The 14,398-nt window shown below is 42.3% G+C and overlaps 1 protein-coding gene across 1 annotated transcript in view; it reads left to right on the top strand.

The window, feature by feature from the left end:
• GPC6 (glypican 6) overlaps window positions 1-14,398 on the top strand; it is a 1,220,950-nt gene that overhangs the window by 1,098,780 nt on the left and 107,772 nt on the right. The window contains exon 5 of the mRNA XM_061630112.1: window positions 10,896-11,026. Coding sequence (XP_061486096.1) covers window positions 10,896-11,026 — 131 coding nt within the window. The remainder of the gene's footprint in view (window positions 1-10,895; window positions 11,027-14,398) is intronic.

The raw sequence follows: 14,398 nt of genomic DNA, 5'->3' as shown, positions 1-14,398 counted from the left end.
TAGGTTGGTATAGATTATATGTGAAATAGCTCCATACAAGAGTGGGAATAGATTTCAAGTTCCTTGGCTCAGTTTCACTTTTTTCCTTGGTGATCAATCTTGCACAAGGACTGTGTAAACAGTTGAGGTTCCTAGTTGGCACCAATGCTGAAAATGGGCAGGAACTGGCAGGTATTATAGACAAATTATTACTTTTTTTGTCTCTGAGTTTAGAGTTCAGGATTAAACTGGTGGTAGTTCTACTACCATAAGTATTTCATCTTTGTTCTTCACTGAATTCAGAACATCTCTGGATGTCAATATCTGTGAATATATGAAGCTTGATTGATTTGGCGCTCCTGTATTTATGCATATCCAAAAGCAGGCAATGCCTTCATCTCTAGACAGAAAAGCGCATGTGCTCTCAATATGGATACAGCACACACAACTCTGCTTCCTTCACACACAATAATGCTGGATTACAACTCCTATCTTTCCTAACAGCTGGCTATTCTGGTTGGAGCTGATGGGAATTGGAGTCCACAACATCTGGAAGGCCACAGGTTCCCCAACCCTGCCTTAGATATTGACCACATATGCAAAATTAAGAAGTAGCACTGGCAGCTCAGTCTCACATATATATCTCTCTGGGAACTGTCATCAGATTTTTAGGGGCCCCAGCAACCAGCAATTGGCATTTCCCCAGCCATGAATCTGTGCTAGGGTGACCACTTATATATCACCAAAAAGGATACAGATATGCAGAAGATTTTAATATTTTAACTTATGTGCGCAGATGCAAACTTAGAAATTATTATTATAATTTACATCGACATGCAACACATCTCACCATAGTGAGACTATGTCTTATGTCCCTGCTCAGTCTGATGTCCGGGTGCGAACTAGGTGGACAGCTTACTCTATATTTTACAGTCCTTTCTGTTTAAACTAAGCTTGGGCAGGACAGGCCCTTCAAATAGAGGACTATCTTCTGACAGCCCTTCAAATAGAAGCCTGGCTTCTGTAAAGGGACACTTTACCACTTTACGGACACCACAGTGGACACTTTACCACTTTACCAATAGCAGATGATGGGGTGGAATGATGACTAATGGAGCCAGTACTTTGCCGGTGGTGGTATGCTTGCAAAACACCAACGTTCCCACCACCTTGCCCCTCTAACCTTTCCCTCCTAGTAAGCAGCAGTGACTCCACTGCTGAGAGGTCAAGTAAGCAGTGCTGCCCCGCCCCGCCCTCCGGTACTGCACCTTACTGGGTCTACACACACATCACCAAAGCGGCACAATCACTGAGGCGGCTTTGCAGAATGTCAAAACACTAAGCAACTCTTTCTGCAGTTACTGAGAGGTTTTCCAAAGCGTTGATATCCATAACATAATGTGAGGCTTGTAGCGTTAAAAAAAAAAAAAGCCAAGCTCTCAAAACAAATAAGAATAAAAAGTGTGGTAACATGAATGTGTATATTCAAGGTTTAGTACATCATTTTTGTTCTTTGGCATTTTTGTTGCTAGCCTGATCTGGCAACACTCGCTTCATGAAAGAAAGATCAGTCACTCGAACCCTTCAGGTCTGAAATCACACTGTATTCGCATGCCAAAAAAGCAGCCATGCAACAGCCATTTGCTGTAAATAATAGCTTTGATATGAAATATAATCTGGGTGCCTTTGAAAATAAAGCAGACATCTTGGCACAGCTCCTAATGGTGATTCTAGTTTCTGGAGGAGAAAAAGTAAACTCTGTGCACTTCACTAAGCAGAAAGGGGAGGTTATCTGTGCTTCTCTTCTTGAATTCCATTTGTATTTTAAAAAAAGAAACCACTGTGTATTCTCAACAGCTTCATTTTAATGTAATTGTTTGATTTAATTATAGCCAGCATTTTATGTTTATTTATTTTTAATTTTTTTAGTTTTTAGTTTTTAATTTCCACTTGACTGCAGTTAGTTTTTTTTAAATGATATTGTGTAAGGCAAAACTACCATTGCTTAAATTGTAATTCATTCATATATTGCCTGCCCATTTCATCCCAATGTGGCCCTTCAGTTCTCTCCATCCGGCCCTTGGGCCACTTTCCAGGCCTTGCCCCTCAGTGGTCCTGCTATGCACCTTCCATGAGTGCTTTTACCTGGTTGAAATGTTCCCTGTGATAATGCCTTTCGCTTGCCTGGATGGAGAGAGGTTTATGTGTAGAGTGTAGAAACCACTGACCTCTGTGCAGGGGTGTGGTCGTGAAGGGTCTTGAGGGGTCTTAGACCCTTTACTTTTTTGGGAGCAGGGTCCCAGCAGGGTCCCTATGTCTCTAGCATCCTACAAGCCAATCAGCATGAAAGGGGAGTGTGTTAGCCACTGTGAAGAATCTTCTAACATACTTCCTTGTCCTTTCCTGATGACAGGAGCCAATCAGAGTGAAAGGAGGTGAGTCAAGCACTGAGAAGACTCTTCTCAGGGCTAACATTCTTCTCTTTCATGCTTATTGGTTCCTAGGCATTAACAAGGAGCTCATTCTCAACCCCACAGCAAAAAAGTGGGGAGGGGGCATGACTGTGACTAACATGAAGGGACCCTGCACTTCTGAATTTACCACTACATTACTGCTTCTGTGTGGCTGAATGTCACCTACTGAACAAAGGTGAGAGTGACATCCCTTGCTCTGCCACGTTTTGCCTCTGGCCCTGCCCACCAAAAAGGTTGTGGCCCCAGAAGGTTGCTCACAAGGGAATGTGCCCTCAAACTGAAAACGATTCCCCACCCCTGGTATATAAGATTCCAGCCTAAAGTCTCATTCATTTCAGTGAGAGAACAAAGCACATCGTACTTAACTCCCAATGGGATTCAAGGTGCTTACATTTGGCTAGATCAAATTCCTGTTCATTTTTCGACTTATTCAATCACTCTTGGGCCAGTTAGAAAGGGGTCTCTGTGTCCTGCATCACATCTGGGAAATGGCATTACAGGCCAGATAGACTTCTCTTCAGGAAGATGATAAAAAAAGGTACTTTTCAGACCAATGGGGATGATTTAAACAAGACAATTGGTGCACCAAAAGAAAAGCATTTGCTGGAGCAGCTTCCACATGTGCTGGTGTCTTGTTTAAAGAGTTTTTAATTCATGGGCTTTATCGATGTAGCACAGAGGCATCATTTGCACAGCAGTAATATATCGATGGCTCAGATAGAAGCTAAGTTTGCATGCAAATGTTATGCATATGGGTGTCACTGATGGCAAGGATGGGGAACTTTTTCACTCCAAAGGCTTTTAGGCAACCTCTCTGGGGTCATATGCCAGTGGTAGGTGGGGCCAGACGCAAAAGTGGCTGGAGCAACAAATGTGAATTTTACCTTTGTACAGTAGACTGGTGTCTCTACACTCAGATGCCCCTCTGTATCCTCCATCTAGGCAAGCAAGGAGCAGTATCAGAGTGCAAGGGCACATTCCAGCCAGGCAAAAACACTCAAGGAGGGTGCAAAGCAGGGCTGGTGTGGGGTGTGGTCTGGGGAGAGTCCCAGACAGAGAGGCCTGAAGGACCACATTTGGCACCCAATCCTGCACTTCTCCTTCTCTGGTGTATCACATGAACACGCTGTGCGTGTAGGTGTCAGTGTATAGAAGACGTCTTTTCATGAAATCCTGGGCCTTGAGGAACCCCATACAAGCAAATGATTTTCACATTTGGCATGAAGTGAGAACCCGTTTAGACCAAGGGTTAGACTGTGACCCAGGTTCAAATCTCTGCTCAGCCACTAAGCTCACTGGGTCATCTTGGGCCAGTCACACTCTTTCAGCCTGACCTAGCTTGCTGGGTTGTGGAGAAGTTAGAAGGAGCAGAGGAAGGCTAGGTGTGGCACCCTGAGCTCCGTGGAGGAAGAAGGGTGAAGTATAAAAGGAGCAGAATAAAATGGAAATCAATAAATTAGCCCTAAATATTCCTGCCTCCGGTCTACAAATAAGAAATTCCTTCTTCCTGCCTTTTCATGCTAGTTCAAAGCCTTTTGTCTTCCCACTGGGGCATCTGGTTGGCCAACGTAAGAACAGGATGCCGGATTAGATGGGCCACTGGCCTGATCCAGCAGACTCTTCTTATGTTGTTATGTATGAATCCATAGTGGCATCTATCACTCGGGGGAGAGGCTGAGAAGAAATGTGCTAGAGGTGCAAAAGCTCTCCTTTCCACAGCCTTTTCTTTCCCAAATCCAATAGACAAGAACTTGGCTTAGGTCCCAGCATACTCATAGATGCCCCATAAATCAGCATTAGTTTTACACTTTCGCATTAAAATGTCTTTAATCGTTTGCATGTATAATAAGTCAGTGCTGTGAGACTTCATCCATTTTCTTTCAAGAGGAGGAATGCTATTACATGATTTACCAGTCATGAAATCTGCACTAGGGGGAGGAGGGGAGAGAAAGGGCACGGAAAAATGGTCTGAGAAATGGTCTGTGAGTTCTCTTTTGTATAAAGGTGATAACGTGCTGCACTTTATTGTAAAGAAGCAACAGCACTATGTCTGACTACACCTGATGACGTGGACAAGGTGCTTACGACCGTGAGGCCAGCAACGTGTCCTCTTGACCCTTGCCTTTCTTGGCTTATTAAAGCTTGCCGAGGGGATGTCACCGAGTGGATCCAGGGTATGGTCAATGCGTTGTTGCGTGAGGGAGTGGTTCCAGCCGCCCTGAAAGAGGCGATGATCCGACTGCTCCTAAAGAAGCCCACCCTGGACCCATTGGTTTGTGACACCTACCGCCCAGTCACAAATACCCTCTTTTTATGGAAGGTGATTGAGAGGGTTGTGGCACAGCAATTGCAAGTACTCTTGGATGAAACAGATCATCTTGACTCATTCCAGTCTAGGTTTAGGCCTGGTTATGGGATTGAATCGGCCTTGGTTTCTCTGATGGATGACCTTATTGGGAGAAGGACAGGGGGAGTGCGACCCTGTTATTCTTACTTGATCCCTCGGCGGTTTTTGATACTATTGACCATGATATTACTTGGTGAGATGGTTATTAGAGGCACTGTTTTACAGTAGTTCCAATCCTACCTACAGGGTCATTTTCAAAGAATAGCATTGGGTAATTGTCTTTCGTCCCCCTGGCAGTTGTGCTGTGAGGTACTGCAGGGTACCATCTAGTCCCCAATGCTGTTTGACATCCATATGATGCTCTTGGGAGCGGTCATCGGGAGATTTGGGGAAAGATGTCAGCAGTACACTGACAATACCCAGCTCTATTTCTCTGTAACATTTGAATCGGGAGAGGCCATGCAAGCCTTCGACCACTGCCTGGACTTGGTGGTGGGCTGGATGAGGGCCAGTAAACTGAGTCTGAATTCTAGCAAGATGGAGGTGCTGTGGGTTGGTGGTTCCCGAGTTCAGATAATTGGTCAGTTGCCTGCTTGGGATGGGGTTGTACTCCCTCTGAAAGAGCAGGTCCATAGTCTGGGGGTGCTCCTGGATCCATCTTTGTCGCTAGAGGCCCAGGTGACCTCAGTGGCGAAGAGTGCCTTTTACCAGGTTCATCTGGTAAGACATCTGCAGCCATTTTTGGACTGGGATAGCCTGGCCACTGTTGTTCATGCACTGGTAACCTCCAGGCTGGATTGCTCTAATACACTCTATGTGAGGCTGCCCTTGAGGTTGGTCCAGAAGCTGCAAAATGCGGCACCGCAACTGCTCACTGGGGTAGGGTATCGCCAACATGTTACCCTGCTGCTGAAAGAATTGCACTGGCTGCTCATTAGCTACTGGGCTAAGTTCAAGGTTCTGGTTTTGGTGTACAAAGCCCTACACACCTTGGGACCAGGATACTTGAAATACCGTCTTACTCCTTATATACCCAGTCGATCACTGTGCTCTGCAGGTGAGGGCCTCCTGCAGATACCATCTTATCAGGAGGTCCGTTTCGCACAACACAGGAAGCAACCTTTAATGTTGTAGCACCTACCCTTTGGAATTCCCTCCCTTTAAATATTAGACAGGCGCCATCTCTGTTATCTTTTTGGCATCTACTGAAGACCTTCCTCTTTCAACAAGCCTTTTAAATTGAGACCTTATCCCAGTCTGCATCTGTGTTGGAATTGCTTTTTAAGATGCTTTTAAAGCTTTTTAAAAAAATATGTTTATAGAGATGTTTTGTTTCAATATGTTTTTAAAGATGTTTTGTTTTAATATATTTTAATGTCTGTTTTAAGATGTTTTAGAATCTTTTTAGGGCTTTTGTTTGCCATCCTGGGCTCCTACTGGAAGGAAGGGTAGGATATACTAATATTACTACTACTACTACTACTACTACTACTAATAATAATAATAATAATAATAAATACATTATGAATCTACCCATTAACTAGGTAGGAAATGTGCAGATGAACTCTTTTTTTGCTGCTAAACACCCCCTCTTGACATTTTAAAAAAATCAGCCAGAAGAATTGTTTTAACAGAATGTTCATACCAAGTTACAAGTTAGCCTTCCTGTTAGCAAAATTCAGGGTTGGGCCAAGATAGTGATGATTATTATGAAGCCTGCTGTCCTAAGTAAAGTAAAATCTCCCCACACCTTGTCTTATTGTACACTGAGTAGCATAACAAGAGCACATTACATGCTCAAGAATTGACTAGAAAACTATTTTCTTTTTTTTATTTGTCGTGCCTGTCACTTCTTGACTTTCTCCACTTTGCAACCCTATCTGTGCCCAGGCTGTCCAGTGGAGATCAAAAGACTCCCAGTCCTCTCCTTTGAAATGCAGGAAACATCATTAAACCATTCAGTGGGCTTAGCTGCTTCAGAAGTGCCGGCAGTGGCTCTCTCTCTGCAATACAAAGCTGAGACAGCTACCTCTGGAATGTTGGTACCCTAGGTGATAGCCTTGTTGCCTAGTCGTTTGCTTTGACGGTTGAACCACACCTGGCATTTATAAATTATGAAAGGGCAGCATACACCGTATCCCAAATTGTCTGTTTTAGACAAAAATAAACAGATTTGTATGACTTGTGATCCACCAAACCAAGGTTACCACTAGCAATGCTTAACACCTTTTCTGTTTTGCAATGGCCGTCATTATCGGGGAGGGCACTTATACATCACCAAAAAAAGAACACGAAAGAGAATACCGTTAATTTTCCATGCACTAATTTAGATGCATTGCTGCCAATTTAGAAAAAAATACTACAATTTAAATAGAAATGCAATATAACCCACCATAATAGATTGTGACCAGGTCACATTTGTGCTTGCTGTGTCTGCTTGTCCAGATGAAAACTATTGATGAGCAACTTCCAAGTCCCTGCTCTCCCTTCTTTATAGTTCTTTAACATGGACTTGGACTGGCCAACCCTTCAAATAGCAGGCTCCTTCAAACAGAGGGATTGTCCTCTGACAGCTGTTCAGATGGAGGACTATCGTGACCATCCTGCAGCTTGGTAGCCTGCGGTTTAATCTCTTGCTCTGTAGGAGATGCATCAGGCTGTTGGATGTGGAGTTGTTAATTATTAAAACTGAATTCCTGTGTGGTTTGTGTTCTGCATTTTCTTTGTAAGTTAAGACCAGCTTACAATAGCTTATCCAGCCCCTGGTAGACATGCAATGATAATGGGCTGCATTTATCATAGTGGGTCATAAATTGTGCAAGCCCTGGTCGAAGGGATTATTTAAAGCAAGACTTTCCATTAAGTTTCATTTTTGTTGAAGAGCTAGTTGAAAACCCCCTTCCATTTTCTATTCTTTTAATAGATTGTGTGTGTGTGTGTGTGTGTGTGTGTGTGTGTGTGTGTGTGTGTGTGTGTGTGTGTGTTGAAACAAATGGAAAGGCTCCTCAAAGTTTCTGCTGTTTTTGACACACACACAAAAATCACCTCAGTTATATCAACTGGCCGTTAGACTGAGGTTTGATCCAGGTGATGGCATAATCAGTGGTAGAACTGGGCAAAAAAGGATGTGCAATCATCTCAAAGGAATTGGGCCACCTTCCAGGGATGTGGGAAGTGGAATAATTTTGAAACAGGAGAGAAAAGTAAGTGGCTTGGTTTCATTACAAATAAGGTCTACCTGAAAAAAAGGGGATGGCATTCTACCCAACTTCAAGCATTGAGCATAATGCCGACAACAGAATGTCACCTTGTAGGCACAGATAGTTGGTTAGTCAATTATTTCTACTACCTTCAGGTTTGTTTGTTTTGGCCAGGAGACGAAAGCGTTGATGCTCTGGAGAAAGTAGACATTGGGAAACATCTTTGTGGAGAAAGGGAATGGGACTGATGTTCCTAAAAACTGGAGGGAGTGCAGCTACTGAAACCTGAAAGTTTCAGATTTTGGTTGGTTACTCCATTAAAGTTTGCAAATATTCCAGTGTTTTGAGTCAAACCTTGAGGTTTGAAGCCTTTTGCAGCATTTTCTTAAAGGATGGTTTACTAAAAGGCCTTAAATACAGAGCAGATTACTGCTGTCTGCTAGTCTACAGGTTAAAGGGAATGCTACATTTGGGGGGGGGGGACATTCTTTTTATACATGGAGAAAAGGGAACACTTCCTAACCATGTGCTAAGGTTAGAATGTGTGGTTGTATATGCTTTTGGAGGATGGATTAGTGTCTAAGATGGTCAAAGGTATGCTATAAATAAAAAAGCATCACTAACTTCTTATTATTGTACATTATGTAATACTCTGAGTACGGTGCCATGTAATTAGACAAATGAGCTTGTGTAACCCCAAAAGAACCATAAAGTATATCCTTCAGCAGACAGCTGCATTTTGTACCAAGCACAGAGCATAAAACATGACTTGTACCTGTACCTCATGGCAGGAATCCAATATTTATCCCGTTTGTATTGCAAGGAAATGGGGTCCTTGGGGTCAGAATGAACAGCTGCTTTAATTATAAGATCCCAGTATATCACATCAAAGTTTTCTTCGTCGTGTGCAAAACTCCAGAATATACCCCAAGGGTTCATTTCGATCAGCTTTCATTCTTTTGATGGATAAGTCTATGTACGAATTGTCTAGCAAATTATCTGTTTCAGGTGTCAAGATAAAAAGGGCCATTTTCATCCGTGCTGGATGAGGCAATAGTATGTGGCATCTATTATTAATGCAGTTTTTAAATTCTCTGCTGCCTTTTTTTTATTATTAGAAGTATGACAGGAGACGGCTGTTGTGGAGAAAATGTTCAACCTGCTTCTTTTTTCTTCAAGCTGAAGCTTTGATATATCTGAATAGGCTTTCCTGCTGTCATTAGCCCTGCTTGTGCTAATCAATCCTTCATATACTTTCTTGGCTCCATCCACCCAGGTACCACTGTATGTTTTATACTAGGGGTTCCCAAACTGTGGTAGTCCCACAAGTGTCATTTGGGTGGTCCACAGCATATCTGTATTAAATATTCGCCTTGATTTTGAATTGTATCTTGACTGCTTCTTTTATCTCGTATACTGCATTTTATGGTATTACAATTTGAATTGTATGGAATGCAAATTGTAACACACACAAAATAAAGGAAGCAATAAAATACAATTAAAAATCATACAGCATCTAGCACAGTGCATTACAAAATCATTAGTGGCCCGCCAAGACCATCAGCAATTTTCAAATGGTCCTTGGGGAAAAAAAGTTTAGGAACCACTGCTGTACACTGTATTTTGGAGACAAACACACCACTGATCACACTTAGAAGGAAGGCAGACATATTTGCAGGTATCACTCCCTGCAGAGAAGCATTCCAATTAGATCTCACCAACACATGCCAACAGATCACATACAACAGGCGCGCACACAGACACATATCGTGTGCCATATCTCCCTCAAACATGGACTGTCATCACCACCCAACAATGATGCTTAGCGTTCCATTACTCAGTGATGTTTAATTTATCAGAACATTTCTGTGTGCCATGGGCCACACCGTCTTCAGAGCATTTACACACGCCATGCTTTTCGTCTGGGGGTTGGTCTTTCAGTATTTTGGGGAAGCCTTCTGCTGCCTTTTGCTTCTAACACATTTCTCGGCCTTCTCAAACATTTCTGACATGGCTGAACGAGAAGAGGAGCATTCTTTTCTGTAGCTGGCAAGTAAGCAAATTCTGTATTGCACTAACAAAAGCAATTCTCCAGGTTTCCCTCTCCCATCCCTACCTGGAGATGCCAGGGACTGAAGCTGGGACCTTCTGCCTACAGAGCATGTGCTCTGTCACTGAGCTATGGCCCTTCCCTACAGCACATGCAGCTGGGATCATTGTTCCAGTGCAAGGTTGAGCGTGGGCTTGGGAAACCCAGGCTCAAATCCCTGATCAGCCATGAAGATCACTGGGTGGCTTGGAGCCAATTACTCTGTTTTAGCCTACCACCCAAGGCTGTCGTGAAGATAAAAAGCAAAGATGGAAGTTCCACTTTGAGCTCCTTGGGGAAAGAGTGGGATATAAATGTAAAATAAATAGCATTTTGTAGTCTACGGTGCTACTGCCAAAGCTAACCCTGGTTAACTGATATATGTAGTTGTATGATGCATGTGTGTAATGCATAAAAAGTTTTCCATATCTATCTATCTATCTTTCTATCTGTAGTGCGAGAGGCCCTGTGGAGCAATGCAGGCAACTCCACTTTTTGGTATACCCGTTGACTGTGGATTTTCAGGAAGTCTACAGTATTCCTAATCTTTCTGTCTGTCTTTCTTCCTCCTCCTCCCTCTTTCTCTTCTGCTACTGGCACATTCAGGTGGCCTCAGCTTTTTCACCAGCTGACCAGCGGCATATTTTATCCGTCTATACCGGAGACACACCTGGTTTCCTTTGTCTCTCCATGAGACAATTCCAAGATTCTGAAGCTGAATCATCTGTCAGGACACATTGTGCTGTATCATGTGAGGCTCCATAGTTACTTATTATCTGATGGCTGGCTCCTTTGTCTTTTAACAGATGCTATGCTTTTGGTAGCAGACAGATTAGAGGGACCATTCAACATCGAATCAGTTATGGATCCTATTGATGTCAAGATTTCTGAAGCCATCATGAACATGCAAGAAAATAGTATGCAAGTTACAGCAAAGGTATCAAACACACTCTTGCTACTAAAGGCCTCAACTAGATAGCAAATGGTACTGTTATTTCTTTAGAAACTTGATTGCTTTTCCCTAAAAGATTCAGAAGACCAACCACAACACCAAAAAAGCATCACCAGCAGGAAAAAAAAAAAAGAGGGAAAAGAACTCCAGGTGCTTGAAATATGATTTATTCTATGAAATGAGATAGTAAAGTGTAATGTAAAATAAGAGACTCTATGAGACTATTATATGATATGCTTTGCTCTTCCATTTCCTATGTATGGATTTGTTCCTTAACAGGCCTGGAATAAACCTTATTTCAAGCACCGGGAATGTTTTTCACTATTTCTCCAGAAAGATGCAGCCTGAATGCTTTCCTACCTTTGTAAGTCCAGTGTAGGGAGTGGAATGAAGGCATGGGACTTGAGCCCGCAGTAAGTCTTAATTGAACTGGCAGTCTAAAGGATATTAGATCCAGCCTGTGTAGCACCACCCAAATCAGATCAAAGGAAGGAACTGTGTGGAAAGACCAGCCACGCCAACAGAGGAAGCTCCTTTACACTAGTAGGCAAGAGTAGATCAGGGGGTACATCCAGATTTCCACAAAGGCTTCTGGGCCATGCTTGCTCACTGGTCTGGGCAATCCGGAGATTCTATTCTTGCAGCTTGTTGGCAGCTATGAACAGGCATTTCTTGTCCCACACTAGGCCTTTTCCTTGCCCCTCCCTTGCTATAACAGAAACAGCTTTAATTGGGGCCACAATATCATTAAAACAATCTTCAAAAGTGATTTGCAATAGTTGTATCCCTCCATCCAGAGAGTTGTCATGTATATTTTATTTATTTATTTATTTTTACATTTAGATCCCACCTTTCCTCCACAGAGCTCAAGGTGGTATACATGGATCCTCTCCTTTTTTATACTCACAATAACTGTGTGGCCCAAGGCTACCCAACAAGCTTCATGGCTGTGAGGATTTGAACCCTGGTCTCCCAGGCCCTAGTCTGACACTCCAACTATTACATCACACTGGGAGTGAACCTGTTTTATCTTTGATAATGATTTGATCAAAGCCATCCAAATAAGCTTCTTGGCCGAATCTGCTGATCTCCACCCAGAATCTTGCATGTTATACACTATACAACTATAGGCTCAAGTTAGTTCCAGTGTTTTGTTAAAACATATATGAAACACACTGACATGAACTCGGGACACACAGGGAAGGTGAAGGAGGTGCTCTGAGGAAGGTGCCTATGGATGGGGGAGAAATTTGATTCAGTTTGCAATGAAAGGACAATTTGCCTAATCCACACTTTCTGAACCAATATGAAAATCAAAACACAGCCATGCTTCGAAAATCACACTTCTCCAAATTTTGCAGAGTAGTTTTGCAGTCTAGTAAGTACAAAAAGGCATATATGGGGGGAAAGTATGAATAAATATGCATATATCAGTGAAAATAAGATACAAAAAGGCATTATATTAGGGGGGAAATGCTTTGCATTGGGATAAAATTGCACACAAATGTGTATTCTGAGAAATTAGCACTAAAAAACTGATGATTTTTTATGAAGACGTTAAAAAATCACAACCTCATTTGGAGAAGTGAAGAGCTGAACTTAAGAAGAATGAGAAGCCGAAAGTGACCCATTTGCCTATCCCTAAGGGTGGAGGAGGGTCTGTCCAAGCAGTTCTCTCAGGCTCTTCAGCAGTAGCTAACATGCGTTTTCCTTCCTGGGCTTTTCTGAATCTGCATTCACCTGAAGGCACACAGGCCTTTTCCCCCCTTACACCATATCTTCTTGTTGTTGTTATATGCCTTCAAGTCAATTACGACTTATGGCGACCCTATGAATCTTTATATATATATATATTCATAGAGTTTTCCTGGTAAGAGGTATTCAGAGGTGGTTTACCATTGCCTTCCTCTAAGCCTACAGCACCCGGTATTCCCAGGCGGTCTCCCATCCAAGTACTAACCAGCCTGACCCTGCTTAGCTTTTGAGATCAGACAAGATTGGGCGTGTTCAGGGTAGTTAGGCATACCATATCTCAAAATGTGTTCATCCAACTCTCCCTTATACCTAGAAAAGCTGTGGAAAATGCGGCTTTGTTTTACCAATTACCTCTCCCAGGTTTCAGCTTCCCTTGCTGGCACAACCTTTTCTGACAAGCTCTTTGCAAGCTTGAACTCCAATGGAGATCATTCATGTCAGCCTTTAATAGCAAATAAAATACATGCATATGACAAATTGTTATTCATCTAGATCTATATACCTCTAGCCCTACCTGACTCAGGCTTATCCAGGTGAAGTCTGTGACATGAGAGAGTTACCTAGAATTTCTATATGTTGATTACCTTTCAAAATACAACACGTGAAAAGTGATTAAATGAAGCAAATTTAATTTTAAAGCCATTCAGAAGCATTATATTCTTCAGCCTCTAAAAACACTATTTTATTCTGGCCAAGATCTCTCCATTCTGACACATCACTAAGTAGAATCAATTAGATCAATTTTTTTGATTTTATTTTTAATCTGCTTGTTTTCCCCCACCTATTACACCAGGTATATTGAGGCTACTAAAACACAGTTGCCATTGTAATATGTCTGCTCCTTCTAGGCTGTTAACACTTTCATTTTATTATTGATTATCTTGATCAGAATATTTTGAGACTTGAATTCAGGAGACCTGGCCTGCCACCTTGTCCCTTATCCAAAGACAAGTCTGCTGCCATTGATCTAACAGTGGCTTAACTTGCAACTGTACAGCATTTTTTGGTTTGGTGAGTCTCAGTAAATATACTATGAAGACTTGTGCAACTATTGAGGCAAATATGTCTTCGCCAAACACAAATAGGAGCTAAACAGGTGGGAGCTGGAATGGTGATGGCTAAGTTTTAAGTGGCTCTCACTGAATTCTTTTCAGTTCCAGAAACAGGTTACACTCCATTGAGAAAATAACACTTAAAACACAATGCTTGTCAGTGCAGTCCATTCACACTTTTGGCTGCCAGTCAATACTACAGTAATGGTGTGCAAAAATCAAGTGAATGTCCTAAGAGCAAGTCAGCTTTCTGTCCTGTGTTGTCATAACAGAGCCATATATTCATGGCTTTTTATTTTTGCCACAAATGTTGCCTTTTCTATGATGTAGATTTTTTTTAATTGAAAAAATAGGCAGCCAATGAGAAAAACTGCACGTTTTCAAGGCTGTTTCATGGTTATGATGAAAAGTTCCCTACTCTTGGAGTTGTGAACTCCCTGAACAAGCCCTAAACTTTAAGGCTTAAATGGACACACTTGAGGAAGCTACACTGCCTTTGAAGGAAGCTGTACAATCCCACAAACAGTAAAGCCCAAAAGGTTCCTCATGC

Source organism: Rhineura floridana, chromosome 5 (assembly GCF_030035675.1).
Source record: "Rhineura floridana isolate rRhiFlo1 chromosome 5, rRhiFlo1.hap2, whole genome shotgun sequence".
Taxonomy (NCBI): domain Eukaryota; kingdom Metazoa; phylum Chordata; class Lepidosauria; order Squamata; family Rhineuridae; genus Rhineura; species Rhineura floridana.
The sequence above is the reverse complement of the archived record's forward strand: the minus strand, read 5'-3'. Positions and strand labels throughout refer to the sequence as shown.